The sequence below is a fragment of the Camelus dromedarius genome, chromosome 7 (genome assembly GCF_036321535.1).
Source record: "Camelus dromedarius isolate mCamDro1 chromosome 7, mCamDro1.pat, whole genome shotgun sequence".
Classification (NCBI taxonomy): Eukaryota; Metazoa; Chordata; class Mammalia; order Artiodactyla; family Camelidae; genus Camelus; species Camelus dromedarius.
The window spans coordinates 57,646,775-57,674,680 of NC_087442.1; the positions used below are offsets into that span (position 1 = coordinate 57,646,775).

Consider the following 27,906-nt stretch of genomic DNA (forward strand, 5'->3'; position numbering starts at 1 on the left):
ATTATATATTATGAAACTGTGACAGTCGTTTTTAATACTCTCTTGTATGTGAATATCTATTCCTCAAAAGTATTATGAGAATTAGATATTCTATTTATTTTGCATCTATGAAAGTAGGTTGATAATTATAACAAGAAATGCTGCCTCAAAATCTTCTCATATAAATAGCAAAACACCCCAGGAAAGTTTTAGATAATAGTTTTCCAATCCCAATTCCATCAAATTCTGTTAGGACATCTTTAATATAAGAAACTGCCTGGCATCATGGTGAAGAATGCAGTCTCTCCAACCAGCCTCTCCCAGTTTCAGTTTGGGGCACCTCCACTTAGTAGCAGTATAATCTTGGGTAGGTCTCTTAATTTCTCTGTGCCTCAGTATCTTCATCTGAAAAATGGGGATAATAATATTAACTATAGTAATCTCCTAAGATTCTTATGAGGATTAATTCTGTAATATTTGTAAAGTACTTAGAACAGATTCTGGTCCCTATTCAGCACAACATAAGCATTCATTATTGCCTGATTTTAAATGTTCATTAAATAAAATAAATACAAACAAAATACAGAGCTTGTATGCTTTATCAAGATATTGAATGGCTTGTCTTTTTGCGAGATGGAGAGAGCATTACTGAAATAAGAACTCAATTCTAACTGTCTGTCACATTTCCCTAGTCGCATGTGTGTAACAGAAGATCATCAAACTGAACACCTTATGTCTTGAAGTGAATTCATGACACTGCTCCCTAACCTGCCCCTTCTCTTCGCCTCCTTGACATAGGCTTGAAATATTACCTTCAGGTTTGACTTCTCCCTCTCCCTGTCTGACATATTTATTTGGTTTCAAAATCTTATTTCTGGAAATCTCCCTCTGATCTAGTCCCTCTTATTCATTCTTGTAGCAGCCTACACAGTGATGCCAAAATATCTTCCCAAATACCTGCTCCACTGTGGTCATTCCCCACTCAGGATCTTTAACAGCTCCCCATTGCTCAAAAAGCAATGCCCTGAGCCTGTCATTAGGGACCTATCACTGCACAAATCCAGCCCACACTCCATCCCTATTTCCAACGCTCGTTTTCCCAACAGCCTGTTTTCCAGGGCGACCACTACATGGTATGCCTGGTATGGTCCCTTTTAAATCTGTTTTCCCGCCTTAACTATTACTGATGCTCCTTTTCACTTGCAAAGTTCCCCTATTTGGACAATAGATTATGTGTTCACCCTATTGTTATCCCTTTAGCCAAAACATGTATCCCATGATTCCCTACCTCTTCTCCCCGTTCCTTTCATCTGGAATGCCCTTCCCTGCATCTATGCTTATCCAAATCTTGTTTTTTAAAGACCAGTTCATATGTTGCTTCCTCCACTCTATAATCTCCCAGGGCTCTTCTTACCCACTCTATTGCCACCTAGCACTTTCTACTTTGTAACATGATTATTGGTGTACTAGTGTAGCTCCTCTTCCAGACTGAGGTCCTTGAAGAAAGAAGCCATGTCTGTTTAGCACAGTGTTTCCTGAAACATCAAACACAAGGTCTTCTATGCCTGTGAAATAACAGGGATCAGTTCCCGAGTGCTTCCTATGCACCAAGTACTGTGTGTTTGATGTACATACACTGTACATCCCATCTGTATCTGTTTCCTCATTTAATCCTAACAATAGTCCTGAAAGGTACCATGTCTCTGTTTACTAATTTGGAAATTAAGGCTCGGGGTAATGATTTGTTCCAGATCACAGAGACAGTAAGTCTCGGTGCAAATATTTGAACCCAAATTTCTCTGACTTCAAAGAGCATGCTGTTAACCTTTTCATTCCAGGAGGCTGGTTCTCAAACTTCAGCATGCAAAACAGTCAGTCACCTGGAAGACTTGCTAAAACTTATGGCTGAGCCCCATCCTGCTTTCGGATTCAGTAAGTCTGGGTCGAGCTTGAGCTTTGCAGGACATTTGGTCCATGCCAAAAGGTCTTTGAAATTTGGTTCCATTTGAGATACTTGGTCCATGCCAAAAGGTCCTCGATATTTGTTCCCATCCAAAACATCCAGTGAGACATTTGGTCCATGATTCCTGAAATAATAACAAACACTTAACTTTGTTAAAATTGTACTTACATTATTTTTATTGTAATTTATGATGAATTTTGAATTTCACATTTATTCTTATTCTTCCTCGTCATGAAGTTCTGCATTATTTGCCCTGTAATCACCATTCGGTACTGATATATAAACATTCCAAGGTTCTGGTGGAAATCTTGGAGCTTCTGGTCTTCTGCCTCTGCCGAGCCTTCCACTGACACACACACTCTTTCAGTATAATCCATTAAGTCATCTAAATTTTCTTTTGCATTCTCCACAATGTCCTCAAAAGTTTCATTTATATCTTTCAAAGGCACAGATGGTGCACAGTTACAGGTGTTACTTTTCGTTGTCGCATACGCAAATGTTAGACCCAAAGAAGATATTTTTCACGATTGTGAAAAGTGAAACAAGCATCCTTTCACTTGTGCGTTTGATAAGAGTAGTCAAATTGCTTTCATATATGCAGTCTCGAAATCCATCATGCACAATGAAGGGTTAATGTCAAGATTTCTGTGCAAATGCAAGTGCTTTCTTACATGTATATATAATCTCATATATAAGATAAGATACATATATCTGTAAGTGTCTTCTTGCCTTTTCACTATTGTTGCATCAATCAATACATAGTGTAACCCAGTACTACACTGTGCACAGTAAATAATTGAGTGAACAATGTTGGTGCTGTCTTGAAGGGGCTACCATATTGTGGTAGTGGCACTTAAATAGCAAATATTATAAGTTGTGTAAATAGAATTCTTTCATCATCTTTAGCACTGGAATTGTGCATAAGAAATGATTCTCTGCACCTGGTCACTTTATACTCCTCTGGAATATCAATTCTGTGCAGTGAAGTTGGGTTTAGAAGTCAGTGTTTTGCTTCACGAATTTGCGTGTCATCCTTGCGCAGGGGCCATGCTAATCTTCTCTGTATCGTTCCAATTTTAGTATATGTGCTGCCGAAGCGAGCATGTCAGTGTCTGTTTTGAATTCTACTTATTTGCCTCTTTAATGAGTTTCTGGTAGCATTAACAGGATCTCTTCATCATGAATATCACAGAGAGTTCTTCAAAGTATCTGTGATGGTGCTGCATTTGGTTCTTCTCCTCGGTGTTATTTTTGTCTACTCAGGGTGTTCCTCGCTTCCCCTTCAACACCAACATGGTGCTGGTGTTTTCCTCGGAATGATTATATTATCCAGATCCTGACCAGCTCTAAGTCAGGTGTTGTAGAGTCTCCTCTCTTCACAGTGCTGGTACCTTTTACTCCTATCTCTGTTAAAGGAGTGGAAATGGTAACAAAAGCCATCATTATGTAGCATTGGCTTTTCTCTTTTATGAGTATAATATTTCTGCCATATTCTGCTGAGAGTTTTAAATAAAAATGTCATATTGCCAAGCAACAGAAGGTTTTTTGTTCTCCTTTGGAGACTTCTAACCAGTGGTGCCTGGTTTAACGGTAGGGAATCCTCACTCTAATGTCTTACGAATTTGACACCTGGCTCAGCCACTAGATAGGCACCAGCATAGGGTGTGGTGGTCTACCGCGATTAGTGGGTAAGTGTGGAATCACACCCACTAAAACCTCTCCAAACAGTGGCAGATGCTTCTTGCCATCTACCAAGATTGTACCTCTATATGACTTTGATTCAAGGGAAACATTGCCTATTAGTCCTAGGCCAGGGGATAGTTGTTGCAGGGTTAGTTATATGCCTGATACCCACCTCATGGTGGCCATTACGCCTGAGCCCTGTGTGGTAGGAAAGCCACACCCACTCTCATTCCTTATGAACAAGCGAGACATCAAATATTTACATCAACATCTTCGATCCCCATTTTACACGGTGGCTTGACCAAGCCCTTCTTTTCAAACTCCACCCTTATGGAATGAGCCAGCCACATCCAACCTAATGCCAGTGACCTATTAATGCATCACACACCACGAGATCCCACCCTTGACTTGTCCTCTGCATTTCTAACTGTAGGACTCTTCCTCAGTGCACATAGTGAATATAAATCCTTCTCTTCTGCAAAATCTGAACCTTGACCCATCTACCTAATCCCATGTGCCATTACCAGCTAGGCTACCAAGGCAAGAAGGATTTTTGCTGGTAAAACAGCCACAACACAATTATTGGACCAATAAAACGTGGTAGTATTTTTTATGTATTAATCCTATAAACCAAAATTATAAACAAACATTACAGGCTATTTCAACCCAAAGACATTTTCTAAGCATGAACATTTTTTAAAGGAACAAATATCAAGGACCATTTGTCATGGACCAAATAAGCTCATGCTTTTGAGAGGACCAACTGTCAAGGACCTTTTGGTGTTGACCAAATGTCTCAGTGCATGTTTTGAACAGGACCAGGTATCCACTAATCGAGCCCAAGAATTACATTGCTAACAAGCTCCCAGCTGATACTGATGTTGCTGGTCCAGGAAGCACATTTTGAGAACCACTACATAAGCATAGTTATTCATCAATGAATAAATGGACACAGGATGGATCATTTGATTTAAAGTTTCATAAGTCTGTTCTGTACTTTCTGTATCTGGTACATTCATATATTCAGTTATAATTCATAAAAGATTAGAGTTAAAGTTGATTTTTATTTTTAATACCAGTTTTAACTGTCTCAAAGTATTGTTTAAATTTGAATTTGAGCTGTTTTTTTTCTATTTTTTTTAACCAAGGAAGGATAGAACTATTTTTATTTATCTTTTTCTTTTCATTTTCTTTCATATGTTAAAATATTTAATTTAAAATAATGTTAAAAATGGTTTATAGATCTCTCCCCTCTCCCTCCAAGGTTACTTTATCTTCTCTCTCCTCCTGTGTATATGTTGAACACACAATAGGTATATAATCCACAGTAGATCATTAGGTTTTATTTTGAGTATGAATTATTTCTCCAAACCTAAATGTATTCTAAAGGATTACTAATAAGCCTGAGAAGAGAGAAAGCTATCTTGTGATTTTTATATGGTGAGATATTCCCTAAGGAGCATGCTTTAATTTACTTAAGGCAAATTTCCTTTTTTCTGCTGTTTTTCACCTCTTAACAAAATAAACCATGATAGGAATTCAGCTATTATTTCAAAGTAGAGAGTGGAGCCCTTTCACCAGTGAACATGTTGCATCCTACTGATAAAAGGTACAGCTGGAGCTGAAGGCAGTGTGCTTGCTCTTTCTGTAGTCCTCTTGAAGCCAAAAATGGTACCAGGCCTTAATGCACAGGCAGATCTGAGATATTGCGAGTTCTGTTCCATTCAGCTGCAATAAAGTGAACATTGCTGTAAAGTGAGTCACATGAATATTTTTGGTTTCCCAGTGCATATAAAGGTTAAGGTTACACTATACTGTAGTTTATTAAGTGTGCAATAACATTGTGTCTTAAAAAATATGTACATACCTTAACCAAAAAATACTTCATCTCTAAAAAATGCTTTCCATCATCAGAGCTTTCAGCAAATTATAGTAATAACATCAAAGATCACTGATCACAGATCACCATAACAAATATTATAACAATGAAAATGTTTGAAACATTGTGAGAATTACCAAAATGTGACACAGAGACACGAAGTGAGCAGATACAGATTGGACCTGCATTGTGCTAACGACCGGACCTTGCACAGAACTCCTAATAACAGCCTTAAGCAACACAGTTTTAAAGAAGGATCTGATATACATTCTGTAATTTATCTCTTTATTATTTATCTCTGACAGTGGAATCTCAGAAATGTTAAATAACTTGCCCAGTGTTATGAAGCTAGAATGTTTCCGATCCATGCATAGAACTCAGGCCTTCCAGCCCAGATCAAATACTATCTCCTCTTCCCTACACTGCTGGGAGTTTTAGTAACTAATTGTTAACTGAATACATGGAATTGTACCAGAACGACCCCCCTCTACAAACTCTACCCCCCAACACACACATCAATACATGTGTACCTTCTGTTGTATTGTATTCTGATGTGCCTAAGCTGTTCAAGCTGCAGGGTAGCTCCACAGCTGTAGATGGAGTTAGAATAACCTGTAAGGGAGCAAATATTTGGGGAAGAGGGTTTTTCAGAATGATGTTAAACAGTCAAAATAGAATCTTCACTTTCTTGGGTAAAGACTTTTAGGAGCACAGGAAAATTTAGGTTCAGTCTCTGTTTGATGGTTACTAAACGATTCTTCTTGAATCCCCATCTGATACCGAGAGCTGAAAAAGCAAACTCAATCTTGTAAATCAGTCTGGTAAATTGTAGCTTCCTTCTCTTTTCTGTTTCCCCTTTCAAGGCTTTAGGAAAGTTGTAGTTAGAGGGTCTAGCCTGATCTTTGTTGTGCAGTAGAAAATTAGGTAAATATCATTGCGAGTCCCTGTACCTGCCACTGTTGTTCCTGGGGGGCTGTGCCCTGAAGACACGAGTGACAGTGGAGGCAGGGATGAACCACCCGAGGATACAATGTCCCACGTGGAGATTCTCAATGACTGCTAGCCTTGGAGTGACAGCGGGTTTTCTTTCAAAAAGGGCTATGTAACGGAAAAGTGAGCAAGTAGAAAACTATAACACACCATACAAAAGCAAAATTTCAAAAAGACAAAACATTCTCCAAAATAGGATAAATCCTGAATGTTAGACCGGCTGGCTGTTTTGTAAGAATGATCTTCTTTCCAGGTAATTCTTTAATTCATTTTTTATTATTTTATGTTTTACCAACAATAAAAATTAGGAGGAAATGTAACACTTACAGCAGCTACCCAAGTTCCAGGGAAAATGAGCATTTCATTATCTGATTCCACTTTAGGATAGACCAGTGGTGGGTCTCCACTGACTCCAGTTTTTAAGGAGGAAGAGAGGAGAGTCTCATCCTTCTGCTCTGCCCAAATTTCATGCTAATTAAAGTATTTATCAAGCAATTAATATATGCCGGGTGCTGTGCAAGGCTCTGAAGATAAAATTTTGAATAAGATCATCATTGCCCTTTTCTTCATAGAATTTATAGTGTGGTAGGGGAGACAGACATTAACCAAGCAATGAGAATGCAGTCTAGTGCTAGGATAGAGGCTCTAAAGGGTTTTGTGGAGGCACACAGCAGGGATACCTGATTCTGTCTGGTGGGTCAGAATAGGATTCTTAGAGATATTATGACTTAAGCGGAAGATTGTGAGCGCATAGTTAGTAGCCAGGTAAAAAGGAGAAGGAGAGAACAGGGGTCCAACAGAGGTGTAGGATGTGTGGAAAGCCCAGAAGGGGGTGAGAAAGGAATAGCACAGCCAAAGAAATGGAAGGACTTTGACTGCAGCACTAAGTTTTTCTACCATAAGCTGTGCAAGTAGCTAGTGGTAACTTAGCTAGTTAGGTAACAGAGAAGTAGGTTCACAGAACATTGCTCCAGTAGTAACTGTGCTCAGATATGTTCAACTCTTAGAAAGTAAGGAGATTTCAACATTCAGATAATGTTGTAGGTAGTTATTACTATACTTATATACTTATTTTGCGTATGAGTTTTGCTCTTTTTAACCTCTTAAGCAAGGTGATGTGAATACTAGTAATGCCTCACAGTTCTTAATTAAGCACTGGTTTATTTTCTTAGTCACATTTAAAAACTGAAAATGACAAATACCTAAGAGTAAATCTAACCAAAGACATTCAAGACTACTTTACTAAAACTATAAAGCATTGCTTAGAAAAATTAAAGCAGACTTAAGTCAAGGGAGGAATAAGAGATACCATGTTTATGAATTGGAAGATTCCACTTTGTTATGATGTTAGTACTCTCCAAATTGATCTACAGATTAAATGCAACACCAGTCACCATCCCGATAGGAAATTCACAGAATGATTATATATAACTTATATATAAATACAAAAGAAATAAAATAGACAAGGTGATCTTAAAAACAAGAAAAAAGCTGGAAGACTTACATTTCTAGATATTAAGACTTATTATAAAGCTACAGTAATTAAGACAGGGTGGTTGGTTTTGACTAAAGACTAACTTAGTAGACCAGTGGGAAAAATGCACACGTATAAATTTACCTGATTTATGTCGAAAGCATTACTGCAATTCATTGGAAGAAATAATGGATTTTTAAATAAATGGTTGCTGGGTCAGTTGGATATCCATACAGAAAATAATAAACCTGACCCCTACATCATATCATACACAAAAATTAATGAGAGAGATTATAGACTTGAAGTTATAAAAATAAAATAATAAAATTTTTAGAACAAAACTTTGGTGAATACCTGAACGTCCTTGGGACAGGCAAAGAGATCTTAAATAGGATGCAGAAAATACTTAACAATAAAAGAAAATAATAAATTGCACCTCATCAAAATTAAGAAAGTCTATGCATTAAAAGACATTATTGAGGATAAATAAATAAAAACTACAGACTGAAGAAGATATTTGCAATACATATATCCAGCAAGGGACATGTATCCAGAACATCTAAAGAACTTATACAAAAAAAAAAAAAAAAAATACTGACCACCTTGTTGAAAATGGGCAAACATCTGAACGAGGACTTGGCAAAAGAAAATATCAAAATTGCCAATATGAGTCAGCCATAAAAAAGAATGAAATAATACCCTTTGTAGCAATATATATGGACCTAGAGATTATCATACTAAGTGAAGTAAGTCAGACAGAGAAAGACAAATATATGGTATCACTTATATGTAGAATCTAAAAAAATGACACGAATTTATTTACAAAACAGAAAGAGACTCACAGGCATAGAAAACAAACTTATGATTACCAAAGGGGAAAGATGAGGAGGGATAAATTGGGAGTTTGGAATTAGCTGACACAAACTACTATATACAGAATAGATAAACAACAAGGTCCTGTGGTATACCACAGGCAACTATATTCAATAGCTTATGATAACCTATAATGAAAAAGAATATATATATAACTGAGTCACTATGCTGTACACCAGAAACTAACACAACATTATAAATCAAATATACTTCACTGTTTTAAAAAGTTCAGAAATGTAATGGCCAACAAAAAAAAATTGCCAATGTGAATACGCAAAGACACTTACATTATTAGCCATCAGGAAAATGAAAATTAAAGCCCAGCAAATAGCTAAAGTTAATAGGACTGACAGTCACAAATATTAATGAGAATATGGAGCGAGTGGAACTATTATACATGGTGGTGGACATGTAAACTGATGGAAACACTTTGGAAAACAGGTTGGCATTATCTACTAAAAATAATATACTTCTTGGCTAATACCCAAGGGAAATGAGTGTTCATGTAAAACACAGGTACAAGAATGTTCATATCAGTGTTATTCATAATAGCCCCAAACTAAAAACAAACCAAATGTCCATCAACAGTAGTATGGATAAATTAATTGTGGTATTATTCATTCACCAGGATACTGTAGAGCAATGAGAAAGAATGAGCCATCACATTGCAGTAATATGGCTCTTGAGCAGGATGCTGAGTGAAAGAAACCAGGCATCACAGAGTATGTAGCACATGCTTTCATTTATGTCAAGTTCAAAATCAGGCAAAACTAATCCATGATGATAGAAGTCAGAATATTCTGTTTTTGAGGAGGCATTGACCAAAGTGGAACACAAAGGAGCCTATTGGAGCACTGAAAATGTTTTGTGTATTGCCCTGTGTGGTGCTTATATGGGTATGTACATATTTTAGAGTGTTTGGGGCTATCGGCTTCATATTTAGCGCTTTCAGCTATACCTCAATAAGATGTTTTTTTTAAAAATGCTGAAAATAAGGAGTTTGTGGAAAGGAGGGTGGAAGAGAAGTATAGCATATCTGACAGAAAGCACAGACTAAAATAAATTTTAGTGACACAATTATTTAGAAGCACTTTATAAAGAGAAGGATCATTTTAATGAGGTGGCATCTTTTTTGTTTACAAATCCAGCTTTCTAATTTCCTCACCATTTTGAACATATATCTTCCAGCCCTAAATATCAAGAGATCTCTTCTATATAAAAATGTGAAAAATGACTTTCTCCCTTTCCTAGGAAACTATAATAAGTATTTGGAAGCTAGTTTGGGGAATTTGGGCTAACAATGTCAGAAGTTCACCAGAGTCACCTAGGACTTCTCAGTTATAATGACAAAAGAAATGCCGTGGAATTTTCCAGCAGTTTCACTGTTTTCAGATTCACCCCACCACACTCAGCCCCACCCACCATGGTTGCTCTACAACACTTCTTTAAAAATTTAGTGGCATTAAAATGAATTTTTGAATTTAGTAATCACCTGATATTATTGATGACATTCTTGGTGATGATCAAAGTAGTAATGGAAATAACAAATCTGTGGATGGCTGATAATGGTCTATGGGACGGTTAGGCTTTAATTTACTTCCAACAGTATATCTAGCATCTTGTCATTTAACTAGCCTTTTCTTAAAGCCATGCCTGTACTAAGTAGAAGAGGCTAGGCTAGGCTGTGGTACAGAGAGACATCCAAAAATTGCACAATTCCATGTGCTTAAACTGGTAGAAGTTTTGTTTTGTTTTGTTTGCTTTTGCTCACCAAATAGTCCTGGGCAAGGGTCCAGGTTGGTGGAATGGCTCTCCTCCAAGAAGTCATCTAGAGACAGGCTGACAGCAGCTTTGCAGCCCTTAAACATGCCTCCAGTATTCCTGAGATGTGGGCATCCCAGTCACCCTGAAAGGAGGCACAGCATGCAGGGGTGGATGTAGAAAGGCTTTACAGGCTAAGCCTGGAAAGGGCGTGTGTTACTTGTGTTCACGTTCCGCTGGAGAGAACTTTGTCCCATGGCTATGCTTGTCTTCAGGGGAGACTGGAAACTCTAGAAAGGCACGTGGATTTTGATGGACAGCTAGCAGCCTCAGCCACAAGGGCACTTGCAAACTGAAAATCTGAAATGTTCTCAGGCCTCTAACAACAAAAGGAATCATCACTGACACAAAATGTTAATAGATTGGCTGTGTGCAAAGAACACAAAACCCAGGTTTTCCAGAACAGCTAATCTAGGGAAAATTGGAATGAGGCAATTTCTCCAGGAAGGAGCCAGGAAGTGCTCAACACAGATAGTGTTTTAAAGGTTGAGAGTAATGGGAAACTGAAGGAACTGGACCAGCTTCCTTCTTGGCACACTGTTACTATGGCAGTGTCTTCTTAAACACACACTCACCCCAACTGAGAGAATGGACCATAAAAGTAGAAACTACAGACCCAAGGCATGTGATGGTATATATGACTATGCACCAGGTTAAAAACTATTTATTTTACTAGCATTTTTAGCTCCTACTATCATTACCAGGGTAACAAAATCAAGATATGGTCCCTGCTACAAGCTCCCCAGAGAATGTAGAACAAGATAGCCAATTAAAATGACAGTGACCATACAACGTGATAAGTGTCATGTGAGATAATAGAGATGTGTAAGTAATAAGGTGCTGTGGGGGCCCGAAAGAAAAGCATCTAAATTCTGACTTGGGGGTGGAAGTGTGCTTCCTAGGAGAGGTGGCACAGGCTGAATTTTGAAGGGCCAAGAAAGGAGAGGAAATATGACATCCTAATGGGAAGAGCATGTGAAAAGGAAGAGAATGAAACCTGAGTTGAGAGATCATGCTAGAAGAAAGGAGCAAGTTGGAAGATTTGCTGGAGAAAAGAGGCCGAAAATGAAAGCAGAAAAGTGGGCCAGGGGCAGATCACAAAGGATGTGTGTGCAGGTGTTGGAGCCAGGATTCACCCTCGATGTTCTGAGGAACCGGTGAAGGTGTTGCTGTGCATGAGTTGATCTCTCTTGGTACCCCTGAACACTCAGGTCCACCAGGTTCAGGAGCAGCAAAGTGGACCCGTAAAGGGAAAGGCTTGATCTCTTTCCCCATGCAGGACCCATGACAGAGTGAATTAACACAACTCCTTCAACAAGATGATTTTCAGCAAATCAGTTCACTGGTTAATTGAGGAGATGATTTGTGTTTGTGAGTTATGATCACTTACAGTGAATGACCATCAATAAGCATAATAAAAACATACCGTAACGTGAAGTGCAATCACGTTTAGCTTGGGCAGCCAAGAGACACGGGCAAACTTGCCAGTCTTTTCTGCAGCACGTAGACATGAATAAATGATTCAGAAAAGAGTAGTAAAAAGAAAGGGAATAATGACACATGTTTAAAACCACAATCAAGGGCAACAGGATAAGGAGACAGTACTATTGCCTTTGATTGTCTCCTGAAATGTGTGCCTCTCAGATTAGAGAGAAATTGATAAAGTGGGTGCCCTGAGCTCAGTCTTGTGACCCAAGTTAATAATTCCACTAATGACCTGAAAGAGGAAGTGAACCTAGTCGGTTAAATTTTCTGATGACAGAATTGCTTTCTTAAGTTAAAAACAGAAAACAAAACAAAACAAAAAAATCACCAGCGGAGCAAACATTAAGACTTTTGGGGCAGTGTGATAGCTAACTAAATTAATCAGAACTGTATCTGTGTATTAGAAATAACATGCTTGTGAATCATTTTAATTATTTATTTCAATTTGCCAAGGACTTGAGACTGGAAGACCTTTTACTCTTTGATCCTCCATGAGTGGATATATTCCATAGGGAGTAATTATTTGTATTTTAAAACAAGAAGCCAGTCACAAACTTTCAACATGTTAGAATATTTTCATGTAATGGGTTGACACGGTGACAAGGAGGAAGAGTAGTAGGCGAAGGGCTGACATCCGCATTCTGGTTAATACACAGTTAACCTCACTGGTACGAGGTGTGCTACAATTGGGAAGGCAAAGTGTTTCGGTGAAACGAGCATGGACTTTCACATCCTGCCCCTCCCCTGCCAGTCAAGTAAGCTTGGGCAGGTTGCCTAATGGTTCTGAAAATCAATTTCCTTCTCTGTGAAATAGAAAACAAAATTATGGTGTAGGAGTGTTGTGAGAATCCAGTGAGAGTATGTACGTGAGTATGTTATATCTAATCAGCAAATGGAGGTGACAAGTGGTTGAGGAGGAGGGACAGAGTCTGGGAAAGTCTAACAGTAATTCAGCAAACAGAGAGCATGCTTTGTACTCTCGAAGAGCCATATTACATAGTGGGAGGGCAAGGCCTGTTTGGTTCACTCCTCCGGCATACTCTTTTTATTCGTCCAGTGTTTTGTATACCTGCTACCTGGAGGCATGTAGCCTTAGCCATATAAAATCAAATAGTGTCATTCTACCCTCATGAAGCTTGTAGTCCAGAGTGTAGCTGGGCATACCTGGGAGCAGGTGGCACATACCATAGTTTTGTGCCCTGAGCTAGTTTGTAAAGTGCCTTGGTTACAGTACAGAGGGAGCTGCTAACTCAGCTGAGGAGCATTACAGGAAAAGGTTCTCAAAGGAGGAGACCTTTGGGTGGAAACGTAAAAAGTGAGTCAGAGTTACCATGTGGACAACAAGGGCATGGGGGCTTTCCAGGCAGAGGAAACATGTGGAAGTGTAAAGGTGGGTTTGGCCTGGTGAAGCTGGAGGTTGGCAGCTCAGTGTGCCCAGGGCATGTGTTACCTGGGAGGTGATGGGGGAGAGGAGGCGGATGGGCTGCAGACAGACACGCAGAGAGGGGTTGGGTGTGGAGCTGGTATTTCATACGAGAAGAGACAACATCCTACCCAGGCAAGGTCCTGGCCTTTCTACTTACTGGCTGTTTGGTTTTAAGCAAATTACTTTGTACCTCAGTTTTTTCTTCTATGCAAATAAGGATAATTTTACCTACTTTGAAGAACTGCAGTGTGACGCATTTGTAAAACCCTGCCCTCCGGAAGTGTTCACTCCTTTTTCTTCTCACTCAACTTAGAACACATGATTAGGTGAAATCAGTGAAGGGAAATTAAAACTCCCTTTCCTGGAAACTCAAGAGAGTGGACTATGGTATGCTCCCCTGCTCCTCCTGAATCATCACTGAGAAATTATTTGATGAAGGTGTTCATCCAGTGCAATACTTTATCCATTCCTAGAAAATTGCCCTGAGGCATTAGCATGCTCCACTCTCCTAGATGACTTTCACACTGGTGTTCAGAACATGTTATAAACCTGGACTCCTTGAAGAGCAGAGTAGGGAAGAAATTGGGGTTTATTGTTTTAATTAGTATCTGGAAATAAGCATGTGAATGGAAGTTACATGCCATGTTCGAGTAAATGAGTTGAGATTATGTCATCTGCACGTGTGCCTGTCCTGATTACATGGTTGGATCCCAAATCGTTGTCTTGAATAAACAGTTTTATTATCGTGTGAGGGGAATGCTAGCTGAAAGATTCCGTTTTACCTATAATTTCGGGAGTAATATAGTTGAAAAATTGTCAACTAATTTTATCAACCTTAAAATGATCACTGCTTATATATTATTACCAAATTGTTAAAGTTCAAAATGCATGCTTAAGAGGAAATGAAGTACTGTGACAACCCCATCTTTCTAGTTTTTGGCAAAATACTGATTATTAAGCATCATAGCTGCAGCATTACACATGTACAGATCTTTCCCTGGGCCAGTGATACGTGGTACAGTCCCCTCTCATGGTGCTGGGCAAGGGGAGCAGCTAGGGGAGCAGCTGCAGCTCCCAGTCAGCCACACCATCACGAGGGTGCACAACCTGTACACATACAGCCACTTTGTTTTTCACTTCCAGTACCGTATTCAGTGGATTACTTGAGATAGTCAGCACTTTTTACCAAGCAGGCTTTGAGTTAGATGATTTTGCCCAACTGTCGGCTAATGTAAGTGTTGAGCATGTTTAAGGTAGGCGAGGGTAAGTTACATTGTTCCATAGGTTAAGGTGTATCAAATACATCAAAAGGTATCCGAAGTGGCTATACTAATATTAGACAAAGGAGTCTTCAGAACAGGACTTTTAACAGAAATAAATACAATCTTGACTAAATGTGGTTACCTGAGGAATGGAGGTCAATTTAAAATCAGTCAATGTAATTTACTAGGTGAATAGACCAAAAACAAACTGTAGAATCATCTCAACGGATCCAGAAAAAGCGTTTGATAACATTCAATATCCATTCCTGATAATAATTCTCAGCAAACTGGGAGCAGAAGAGAACATTTTCAACTGATAATGGGCATATATGAAAAACATACAGCTAACAATATACTTAATTATGAAAGACTAAACACTTCCCCCCTAAGATCAGGAATAAGGCAAATATTTTGCTCACAACCAACTTGCAGTCAATATTGTCCTATTCAGTACAATAAAGCAGGGAAAGTAAATAAAGACATACAAATTAGGAAGAAGTAAAGCTGTCTATATTCTCAGACAACATGATATATGTAGAGATCTATCTACATAGATATGTTTATAAAGAGGAAAAATCCTAAAGAATCTCCCCCCAAAAGATTTTAAAACTAATTGAATTTAACAAAGTCACAGGATACAAAATCAAATTACAAAAATTAATCATATTTCTAGTAATGAACAATTAGAACTTGAAATTTATAAAAATTATAATAGCATCAAAAGTGTGAAATACTTGCAATAAATTTAACAAAACATGTGCAAGACCTGTGCACTAACATCTAAAAACCTAAAAGCTAAGAGAATTTTAAAGACCCAGTAAATGAAAAGACAGATGTTCATCTGTCTGAAGACATTGTTAAATCAATTTCCAGTAAATCTGTAGCTTCGGTGCAATACTAATCATCATCCTGAAGACTTTTTGTGAAAAAATTGTCAAGCTAGCCCTAAGATATGTATAGGAATATGAAGAATCTGGAATAACTAAAACAATTCTGAAAAAACAATCATAGGACTGACACTACCTGACCCTAAAGACTCATTATAATGCTATAGTAATCAAGACAGTATGGTAATTGGTATAAGGATAGACATATAGATCAAAATAACAGAATAGGAAGTCCAGAAATAGACCCACACATATGATGGCTTGTTGATTTCTGCCAAAAGTGCCAACCAGGGCAGTGCAATGGGCAGCTGGACAGTTTTTCAACAAATGGTGCTGGAACAATTGGATATCCACATGTGGGGAAAACAAAATCCACCTACACCCCGACCTCACACCTACACAAAAAGTAACTTGAAGTGTATCATAACTCTAAACGTAATTGCCAAATACATAATATTTCTAGAAGAAAAAGCACAGGGAAATGTCTTTGTGACCTTGGATTAGGGAATGTTTTGGTAAGGCACACAAAAAAATAGAAACTGAAAAGGAAATGTTGGTAAATTAGGTGTCATCAAAATTTGAAATGTTTTCAAAAGCCACTTTCAAGAAAATTAAAGGCAAATTTCAGGTAGGAAACAATAAAATGTTTTCAAATTTATGTCTGGTAAAATAGATTTATATTATCCATATGGAGAACTCATAACTCAGTAATAAGAAGAAAAACCTAATTTTTAAAAAATAGATAAAAGATTTGAATAAGCACATTACTAAAGATAAATAAATGGCAAAAACATAAAAAGAACTTCATCTTTAGTCATTAGAGAAATGCAAATTAAAATCGTGATAACTATGACTGCATATCCACTAGAATGGCTGGAACTTTAAAAGAGTGAAAATACCAAGTGTTAATGAGGATATGGAGCAAATGGAACTTGGATTCATTTTTGGTAGGAATGCAAGTCATATAGTTACTCTGGAGAACAGTTTGCTGGTTTCTTATAAAATTGAACACACAGTTACTGTATGATCCAGCAATCCTACTCCTAGATATTTGCCCAAGAGGAATTAAAAACATGTCCACACAAAGCCTTATGCTCAAATGTTTTATTCAAAATAGCCTAAAATTAGAAACAACCCAAATGAGTATACAAGTTGCACTGTATCTATACAATTAATTACTACTCAGAAATAAGAAAGAATACACTGCTAATAGATGCAACAACATCGATCTCAAAGTAGTTATGCTGAGCAAACAAATCCAGCCATATAAAAACTAGACTACATTGAGAGGAAACTCTAAAAAAGACTAATCTATAGTGACAGAAAGCAGATTAGTAGTTGATGGGGGTTGGGACTTGAGGAAAGTTTGACTGCAGTGGGAATTTTAAAGAGTGATAGGAATGTCCAATATCATGATTCAGGGGGTAGTTGTACGGTTATATACATTGGTCCAAGAATTCATCCAGTTATGCGCCTAAAATTAAATTGTACCTCATAAATAAAGCTGATTAAAAGTGATGATGATGGTGGTGCTGGTGGTGGTGGTGACAGTGGTGGCATCAGCTTCCAGGCACAGAATGAGACAGACACCCTCTCTGCATACTTTTTCCTCTGGAAAACAGGGAATCCACTGACCACAGCACACCTCAGGGAATTTGATGGGCTCATTTCTTTCCACTTTGTTGGGGAGCCTGAGCTAAAGAGCCTTGGCAAGATTTCTGATAGAAGCGCTGTTCAGGCTATATGGCTTGGGGTCTCCTTATGTCTATACCTAAATTGATAAAGCCAACATTGTGGACCAGGGATTCCGGAAATGATATCTGCACCTGCTGTGCATGTCTCAGACTCCAAACCCTGGGAGTTACATGGTCAGTGGTGGACCAATTACCCTGTGTCCCATGGTTTACTGTACACAGCATCAGTTAGAGAACCAAACACCCCTGAGTTTGAATCTAACTTTTATATATTAGATAAGAAGGTAGGTTGTGATTTCCTCTTCTATAAAATAGGTATTTCCCTCCCCCCAAAAATGTATGACATATAGTAGGTGGTATATGGTATATGGGAAGGGTTTGTGTTTATATAAATTTTCAAAACACTGGAATAATCAATATTTAAAAAGGATTCTTCTCATAGAACCTCTAAGAGCCTTTCATATGAATTTCCAAGATGGTAACAGTGAGCATCCTGTATTAGTGCTTGGTTCCACATAACAGAAACTCATCTTGAATTCACTGAGGCAAAGAGAAGACGTTATTAGAAACCTTGTGTAACCATGGGAAGGGCAGCGGGATCGAGGAATTTGAGTGCTACCAGCACTCTCTGTCTCTTCAATGCTTTTCTCTGTCTGTCACCCTTATTCTCTCAGACCAATTTTCTTCACACCACAGGAAACTCAAATGCTTTAGTGCTTTAGCCACTAGAAAAGGATTGAGACTTATTCTCTCTATTTCCAAGTTCAAAAGTCCCAAGGAAAGGCTCTGATTCATCCAACTTGAACCAAGTGCCTTTCCCTGAATCAGGCAACCACGGTGCCTTGCTGTTGACTCAGCTTGGGTTTAAGAGCCTCATACCTGAGCCAGTCAGTACAAGTGGAGGGGTGGTCTGTAAAAGAGAATACAAACCCTGCGATAATGATGTTTCTATGCAGGTTGAATTGTAACAAGGGTACCATCTACTGAGGGAGAGTAATAACAGAGGAGGCTTGGGGGAGATGGGGTAAGGGAGACATGAAAATTCTCTGTATGCTCTAAGAAATAAAGCCTACTTTTAAAAATACAGTTAATTTTACTATGTGTAAGTTACACCTAAATAAATCTCCCTTAAAAAAAGAGAGAGAGAGAGAGAATATCAGCCCCCATTTAAGCCACATCATTAGAACAAAGAGAAGGAACATTTCTCAAAATGGAGTGAGGATTTTGTTAAGGGAAGACCAAAAATAAATAGCTCCTAAAGTCTCCACGTGGCTGCCCCCACACACGGTGCACACACAGTCACTTGCATGTGCTTCTGTGCATAATACAGTGTCAGAATTGCTCCTGCCACCAGTGGATATGTATATGATAAATCAGGTCCAGTAAAGTGACTGAGCAAGGTGTTTGATTGTCTGATTTTCTATAGGTCTTCGTTCATTGGCCTCAGAAAAAAGATCTTTTAATGAAGTCAAACATTTGACCTTTTTTTCCTAAGTGACTTCAGATAGGCTCAACTTTCTCTTGTGGCACCTTACTAGAAGCCAAAGAGGTAATTGGTATACCCTCTGATCTTAATTTTTTTCCCTGAATGTAGAATGCTGCTTCAGAGGAAAATAGGGGTTAATGAAGGAGGAATATTGGGAGCTGGTTGGGAAGGAAAGCCAAGAATTCTGATGTGGTCTGAGGGATAGACAAGAAGTTGACAGTAAAATCGTCTGGTGGAAAAGGCAAGTGAGACAATAGTGTTGGGCTTGGGGTGGTCAGATCCATAGGCGTCATCCTCTACACCCCAACATCTAAGCCCTCACCAGGTCCTGTCTGTTTTACCTCCTGACTGTCTCTCCAGTGAGAGCATTCTTTTCCATATCTAGCATCACTCCCTGAGTTTACAGCTACCATCATCTCTCCCCTTGACTCTAGATCTGTCCTCATCTACTCTTATCTCTCTTCAGTCCGTCCACACACTGCAGTGAGTGATCTTTTCAAACTGAAAATAGGATTCTATTTCTTCCTCGCTTAAAAGACTCCAAGGTTTTCCCACTGCATCTAGGATAAAAACTAAAATCCTGAGCACACCTACAAGGTCCTGTTCCAGGATGTGACCCAACTCACCTCTCTGGCCTCATCTCATACCAGCTTTCTGCTTGCTCTCCGCAATCCAGCTACGCCCATTTTCTGGGAACTGTCTTATTGCCCTCTACCCCAGGACCTTTGCATATGTTCCTCTCTCTGCTGGGGCTCTCTCTTTTTGCATAGTTAATCATGCTCAGTCCTTCAGAGTAGAGCTTGAGCACTGCTTCCCAGGAGAACATCCTCTTGGTCAGATTTCTTGGTAAATGATTCTTGTGGGACTGTGTGGCTTTCCTTCTGACACCTCACTCAGTTTGTAGTTACCCCCTCACTGATATGAAAATGCCCACTGGACTGTCATCTCCGTTAGGGCAGAGGCCTCCATTTTGATCACTTCCACCAGCACATGGAAGATACTCGGTAAATATTTGCTGAATAAGTGGAGGGAGAGAGAGAGGTAGAGACATCTTCTGAAAGAAAATGTAAAAGTAAGAGTAAGATTGGTTTGTGTTTTTTTGGTTGTTGCTGGGTCTATTTTTTACTTTTAAAGAAAAGAAAACATTCAGGGATGCAAAACTACTCTCGAACTATTTGGTTGTGGAGTAATATGAAGACCTTTCCCACTGAATGGGGAAGCCAAATTGAACAAAGAGGATGAATAGCATTGGCTTCATCATGTGTGGTTCAAGTTGGGGCTAAGAGGTAGAATTTCAGGTTAGGGGGAGTGAGTACAGAGAAGTGTCCTGTAGTGTTGGCACACAAAACGTTGCTTTTCTCCTCCGGTGAATTGAATTTCTGCAACCTTGGGGAGGCAGGACCCATGCTAAAGAGGGCCTAATATATGTGATCATTTCCTGGAACTAGGAGGATAAGAGCACAAAGGTGGGACAACAGAAATAAAATTAAGAAATTTTAAAAAGGCAACATTTATTTGAAGATTTTTTTTAAAGAAACTTGAAAACCACAGGCGCTCTCAAGATGTTTATATAATTGAGTATAATTTATGTGGGATCAAAAGGAATAATAATCAAAACATTTTTTACTTAAGTGCATCTGGAGGCATACATGAAATTAGACTCTTCATGGTGGCCTGTGCTTGACTGTGTCCTTGGTGTTTTGTCCTCGGGCTGCAGACTAGAAATGTGTTTTAGAGAGCAGACATGGAGCACAAAATATTAAATGAACTTTGCCGTTTCAAAATGCCCAACAGTGTAACATCTTCCTTGTTTGGCAGGGAAAGGGCTCAACATTTGGAAACTCGGCAGTGCATTAAGTATTTTAATAATCATTGTTGACACACAAAGCATATGGCCTTGCAGAACTCACTGGGTCAAGTGCTGAAGTCTTCTTCTAGGTTTCTAAAATCTCTTTACAAAATTCAAACAAAATTAAATTAGGGCACATTTCAATGTATATTAATTCATAAGCTTTGTGTTATAAGCAAGGGAAATAAGTCTGAGGATAAAAGAATATCTATGTATAACTGATTATGTTCATGTAAAGGAAAAAGCAAAATTCACATCCCCACAAAAATGCAATTTGTACTTAATTTAAAAATCTAGAACCTCCCCACAAGAAGGCCAGCTTCCTGTCTACCTTGTGTTTACTGTGTAGTCCTATTCATGCCTTAAGACCCGCCTCAGATATCCCCCCATCTCAGAAGCCTTCATTATCCACCTACTTTCCGTTTATATCAGTTATGTATATGGTCACAATAATGCCATGAAATAAGCAACTGTAACACTCAGTGGCTTAAAACAGTAAGCATTTCTTGTTGCTCACAGGTCTGTGGGTTAGCAAGGCAGTTCTGGTCTCTGCTGGGCTCACTCGTGAGTCTCTGGTCTGCTGTGGGGTTGGGAGGGGCCCTGCTGACCACGGCTGGCCTGCTTCACATGTCTATGGGTCAGCTTGCCAAAGGCTGATCTCTTGGGACCACTGGGCTCTCCTCCTCATGTCTCTTGCATGCACAAACCTCAACACCCCTCCAGCTAGCCAGCCCAGGCTCTCAGGTTGGCCTGGCATATTCTCATGGTGATCTCAGAGAAGCATCAGAGAAAGTAGCAGCATGCTAGCACTTTTTCCCAAGCTTCCAGTTCCATCACATTTGTTAACATCTCACTGGCCAGAGCAAGTCACATGCGAAGCCCAGTGTCAGTGTGGAAGGAGACTACAAAGTTACTGGGCCAAAGGGTGTGGATACCGGGAGGCCTACAGTTGGGTTTTTAATGACATCACTCAACACCCCTGCCCCGAGCCACCCGCAGCATTAATCATCCCTGTCTGTGCTACATCTATCTTCACTCTTAGTTCTGTTGTGCTTTTCTCATTGGATTATAACATGATTGTTAACTTGTCTGTCTTCTCTAAAAGATCAGAGGGTCCTTGTGCCTACGTGCATTCATTCTGAAGTATTCATTGGCCACCTGCTATGTGTTTTATTCCTTTACAGACTCCCCCGCCCCTGGTGCCTAGCCCTTGTCCTAACACATAATAGGCGCTCACGCTCACTAAATAGGTGTTAAATGAATGCATACATGGATGCTCACACTTATATTAATCTCCTTCCCCTCCAAAAGGAAAGGGTGAGGACACATGCCTCTCAGGATCCCAGCTGAGGAGTTCTCTTCTTGGCTCGAGCAACTGGTGAACCAGTAGGGACCTGCATAAGACTCTCAGCTGCTTAAACATCTTCCCCTCCACCCTCTTCCTCTTCTCCCTCCAGGACCTCGGGTTTTCTTTTTTGTGTCATCCCTATCCCTCTTAAAGGAAGGCAGAGAATCCCTGATACTTAACACATCCTCTTTTTACAATCAGCACTCCCCAGTAGCTTTCCCTCGAGTCTCTCTACACCACAGTGAGGAATGACTGAGTTCTGGGATTTACTTAAGCTCATGATATAGGTTGAGAGGAGCTGGATGGCTTCTGTTCTCTGGTTTTCCAAGCTGTGTAGACTATGAATACAGAGGAATTCTTAGGAAATGCTTTATACAGCTATAGACACAAGATCCTGTTCACATAGGGTATTAATTCTGTCAGTCTGTTGTTAAATGTACTGCCTGATTATTTTCCAATTCCATAGAATCCTACAGGGAAACCTTGTGTTTCTGGGTACACTCATAATTTTGATATTCTCAATTTTCCAGTGGTTAGTGTAAGTTGTTTGGGAGGCGGAATGGTGTGGCTTTGGAGTCAGGCAGGATAATCTAGAATTGCCAGCCCTGTCTGTTAGTTATTTCCCCTGATGAAGCCTCTTGCTCTCGGCAGTCACAGAGGGCAAGAAGAGGCTCACAAGAATAAAAGGGCATGTGGTGAGTGAATTGTATTAATTGTTCAATTGTAGCAATTATATTAATTGTGAATTATATCTATTAAATTATTTTGACCATTAAATTGTTACAAATGATAACAATTGTATCGATGGCTTCTATTACTATATAATGCCCTATAATTTTAAAAGCTGTGAGTATAAACTAATGTTACTAGTGGTAGAAATTGATACGTTTTAAATCAAATAATCCTCATGTTTATTTTTATTAAAAAAATAAAATGATCACTTCTAAGACTACTTGGAAGATTCTATTTAAAAATGGCACTCAGGTACTTTTCCTTTTGAGATGGTCTGGAAATTTTCTTCATTCAGTCACCAAATACATTTTCAGCACCTGCTTTATACCAGGTCACCGATCATATAATGGTGATCAAGGTAGACATGGTCCTGCCTACCTGAGGTATCCAGTGATTAAAGCGCTATCATTAATGAGTCAGCATTATTCCCAACTCCCAGTTACCTCGCTGGCAACTTCAACTGCATGAATTATCTCAGATAAACTAATATGTGACTAGCCTTCCCTGGTTAAAATATGATATGATGATGTTTCACATTGGGGAATGTTTGACTCTACTATTTTTAATGTAATTGTGTTAAACTTTAAAATCTATTTTATTACCAAATAATATGTAAAATAGACATTTCTGAATCTTCCTGACGTTCACTCCATCGCTGAATGGCTACATGGCTTAGGGATGGATAGAAGATTGCTTGTGTACATACTCTGGATAAATGTTGACAGTGTATCAGTGGGGATAGATTTTTAGGCGGTATCACCATTTCCTTGTGTAGTATTTTAGGCTGGATCTTGGAACAGAGAAAAGGACATTAAGTGGAAAAGCTGGTGAAATCTGAATAACATCTGTTGTTTACTTAATAGGATTGTGTCAGTGTTAATTTCATATTTTTAGCAAATGTACCATGTTATGTAAGATGTTAACATCAAGGCAAGTGGAGTGAAAAGTATATGGGGAAGTCAGCTTCAAAGAACCATAGGAAAACAGTGGGGCAAATATTATTCCCTGACCACCCTGCATGTTCCCAGACTTTATGGTCAGTTTGTGAATGCCTTGAGAGGAGAGGAATTTTAACATTTAACTGAGAAAAATATAATGAGGATGGAAAGTCTGCTGTAAAATCATGATATGCCGTACCGTCATTTAGGTCCCTTGGAAGTAAAGAATGGGTGTTGTCGGATCTTCTCACATGCCTGAAGTTTCAAAGGTATTTTCTTATGTGAAAGAGGGAATCCTGCTCTTGGTCTTTTCTCACCAACAAATATTAATTCCTTAAGAATTTGAGTGATTCAGAGATTCCTTTTTACTTTCATAGGTGCAAACACAAGTTCGCCTTGCCAAAAAAAGCTTTGACAAATTGAAGATGGATGTGTGTCAAAAAGTGGATCTCCTTGGAGCAAGCAGATGCAATCTCTTGTCGCATATGCTAGCAACATACCAGGTAACAAAATGGTGTTTGTTACAATGAACCAAGAATGGTACAAGGTTTAGATAACAGAAAAGTGGTATCTGAGCTCAAAGTATGGTTTGGGCATGATGAAATTCTGATTGCCTTTCTAGTAATTTACTTCCTACATCTCTGCTTGGTAGCATCCTACGGTTAATCAAGCCGAACGATAGCTATTTCCTGTATAGGCACCTGTAATTCCCCACTTTCCTGCATTTATTTAGATGGTTTCTCCTGCCTGGGTGCCTTCCTCCTTCATTTGTGTTTCCACATTTCACTCTGTTCAGTGTACCTACCAGACAAAGTGTCTCCTCCTTCAGAAAGCCTCCTCCGAACTCCTGTAGCATTTTTGCCTGTACTTCTCTCGGCGTGGTCACTTCCTCTTCAGGTTGTCATAATTTAATGCACTTCCTTTTGTCTTTCATTGCCTCTGACTTTCTTCAGGATAGCCCTTGTGTCCATCAACAGTACTGCTGAGCACCAACTGAGTGTGGGAGGCAAAGTCTGGGTGTTGTTGGGAACATACAATGGAAAAGACCAGATCTCCTGTCCGTAGGGAGTGTAAAGTTTAGGAAGAAGTCAGAGATGGTAAAGTCTGCCTATATTTTCTCCACCTGAAGGATAGAACAGGGTGTGCTAAGTGAAATGAGACCTACAAAATCCAACGGAGGCTTGAAGAAGGAGAAACAGAATCAGTTGAGGGATCACAAAACTCCATTGTGAACAACTAGCCCTGGTTTGGGGAGGACGGGTCAGACGAGAAAATTACAAGGAAAGGAGCATCCAGGGCGGTGGAGCAGCGTGAGCCACACGGGCAGTATTTGGGACAGGGAGCCATGGCGTTTGCCTGAAATACAGGGTGTAAGTAGGTTCCTAATAGGAAATGAGGCTGCAGAGATGAGTCGAAAACATTTTTGGTGGACCTTGAAAGCCACAGATGTGCACACTTCTCTAGGGCCCATGACTAGAGCTGGGCTTTAAAATATTAATAGCTGGACTGTCTTTCTTTACAGACCACTCTGCTTCATTTTTGGGAGAAAACTTCTCACACCATGGCTGCCATCCATGAGAGTTTCAAAGGTTATCAGCCGTATGAATTCACTACGTTAAAGGTATGAAAGCTAGAGAGGCCATTAGAACATCTTATACAAGGTAAAGTTCATTTATGTCACTAGCAATGTCTACTGAAGCAAGCATCATTATTATAATAGACTCTGAATGTCAAAGAGAGAACTGTGTTCCCTAGAAGAGTCTTTCTTTTCTTTTCTTTTTTTTTTAACTGCGTCAGTATTCAATACAGTACTAAGCCACAACAATCTAGAAAACATAGGTTGAACTTTGATTCATGTTACCAGGAGATGAATTTTGGTGAACTTAAACCTAATAATTGGTGCTGATCCTTTGCAATACTTGTTTGACATTGCTAAAGAGAAGATTGTACAAGTCTAGTGCACTCTGTTACTTTTTAATTATTAAATCAACATATGCTCCCTTGAGAAGTCATTTTTCCTTTCTTCCCTTACTTCTAACAAATATCTTAATCTGAATACCATCCAATATAGAATTTGTGTTTTTTTCCTAACCCAATAGTCGTATTTTCTAATGGAAGAAGGAATGTTAAACTCAGTGATTTCTCAATCAAAAGAGATACCTGCAAAATGTCAGGTTCTTGGTATTGCAGCTGTGATCGTGGAGTCATTTTGCTCTCTAATGGTTGCTGAGGGTGAACACGTGTCAAGGTAAGGAAGTGATTTGGGTTCTAAAAGGATTTTAAGAACAGTGAGAGAACCCTGGGTGCTTTGTTGCCAGGTCATATCTTTGAAAGAAAAAGACCAGGAAAGAACTAATTAAACTTCACCTTGAAATTACCTTCCTTCTGATTTTTCAGGCAATTTGTGACTGTCTCATCACTTTGCTTGACAAAATATTAAAAAGCTTTTTTTTTTTTTTCGGTCTTAAAACACCTCTTTGATTTTGAGATGTTTAGAATGTCACTGCATCTACAAAAGTACTAAGATACAAACCCTTTAAGACCCTGGCCTTTTAGTTGGAGGTCCGAAGAGGAACCCAAGACGCCCACTCACCTTGTGATGCCCCTGACCTAACCCAGACAGGCGCCCTGGCTGTGGAGTTTGTTTTCCCTAATCCCCTGTCAGATGGTCACTTGCTCTTACTCTGGTGCTCGGTGACATGCGATGTGGTAAACACAGTCAGAATGGACTCTAAACACTTCGAGGGGCAGACTGTTTATTTCTTATGCATCCTCCTTGGTCCAGCCACATGTTCCGCGTGCAGTGAACCCGCATCCTTCCTGATCACGTTGGCAGTGTTACCGCTGTTGGTCACACTGAAGGACTGCATGCCTTCTCTGTGATTTACTGCCGCTTTCAGCGCTTTAGGAAGCAGCCCTCCTCAGCAAGGCAGATTGATTAAAATTATTATAGCTCACACTAGTCACATTTCTTATACAGGCCTGAGCAGAATCCCATGGATTAATCTTTGAGAAGGCAACAAGTTTTAGATTTTAGGGCATTAATGTGTGTCAGATTTTATTTTATAATAAATACAGTTTCAAAGGTTATCTATCATTTGAAAGATAACTGTACATAACACATATTGGCCAGGTGGAGGACGAAATGATGCCTACCCCGAATACAGTTTTAAAGAGGTTCAGGTTTGGGTTAATTGCGTGCGCAGTACAGTATGAAACCATGAAATTGAAGTTGTACCACAAGCATGGAAGACTCCTTATGTGTATCCCTGGGCTCCTGTGCTAAGAAAAGTAGGACTCCTGAGTTTTGCTGGGATTTTTTCCTGCAGAGAGGACCAAGCTAACAATGTTAGAAGATTTCCAGGCAGAGAATTTAGTGAAAGTTTGATGGCAATACTTCAGAATATAATTACAAGTATTTGGGGCAGATGATTATCCACTACCGTTTCCATCCTCAGCACCTTCCTTAAATTATGGTTTAATTGCAATATAAATTCAGTAGGAGTAATACATCTGTTAAGATGTAGTAAGATTATAATAATGTTAAGAATGTTAAGTTCCAGAAGTCAACCAAAGAAACTATGCTTTTATTACCTCTTTAGAATGCTATTCATCGAGGCTTTCGGTCATGACATGTTATATTAGAATCTGAAGCTAGCTAATTATTTTCTTTATATGGACTCAAACCTGTATAACAGAACTCTGTTATTACCCGGCTCATTATTGCATACACAGAGTCATGTTCCATATCATATTGTATGATAGGAAAATGAAATGAAAATGAAAACCATTAACACCTTACGTATCACAGTCAGGCATGGGTTGTTACCTGACTTACCAACCCTCTTGCGCTAGTAATTTTTTAAAAAATAAAGGTCTTGTATATAAAAGGTTTTTGACTTGATCAAGTCATCTTTCTATGTATATGAATGGTATCATATCTTGATAATGAATATTTTGAAATTTAAATAAATATTTTCATGATTTATTTGTCCTCCAGATTTACTAAGCAAATGGCCCCTTAAATGCCTTTTGGGACACTGGCTAGAAAGAAAACATTGTCTTTGGAGAGGTGTGCCAAGCTCTGTTAATGAAAAGCAATCCATTTGCTTTCTTTGCTGCAGGGCGTATTCTGAG

General features: G+C 39.1%; 1 protein-coding gene and 1 non-coding gene across 8 annotated transcripts in view; one reads left to right on the forward strand and one right to left on the reverse strand.

Moving 5' to 3' along the window:
• Positions 1 to 27,906, forward strand: part of ICA1 (islet cell autoantigen 1) — a 141,123-nt gene that overhangs the window by 77,013 nt on the left and 36,204 nt on the right. For all 7 annotated transcript variants that reach the window (XM_010979614.3, XM_010979612.3, XM_031454955.2 and 4 more), the window contains exons 7-8: positions 24,147 to 24,272; positions 25,292 to 25,390. In XM_010979614.3, the coding sequence (XP_010977916.1) occupies positions 24,147 to 24,272; positions 25,292 to 25,390 (225 nt within the window). The remainder of the gene's footprint in view (positions 1 to 24,146; positions 24,273 to 25,291; positions 25,391 to 27,906) is intronic.
• Positions 2,940 to 3,046, reverse strand: LOC116154153 (U6 spliceosomal RNA). Its single transcript, XR_004138038.1, has one exon. It is a non-coding gene; the product is annotated as a U6 spliceosomal RNA (small nuclear RNA).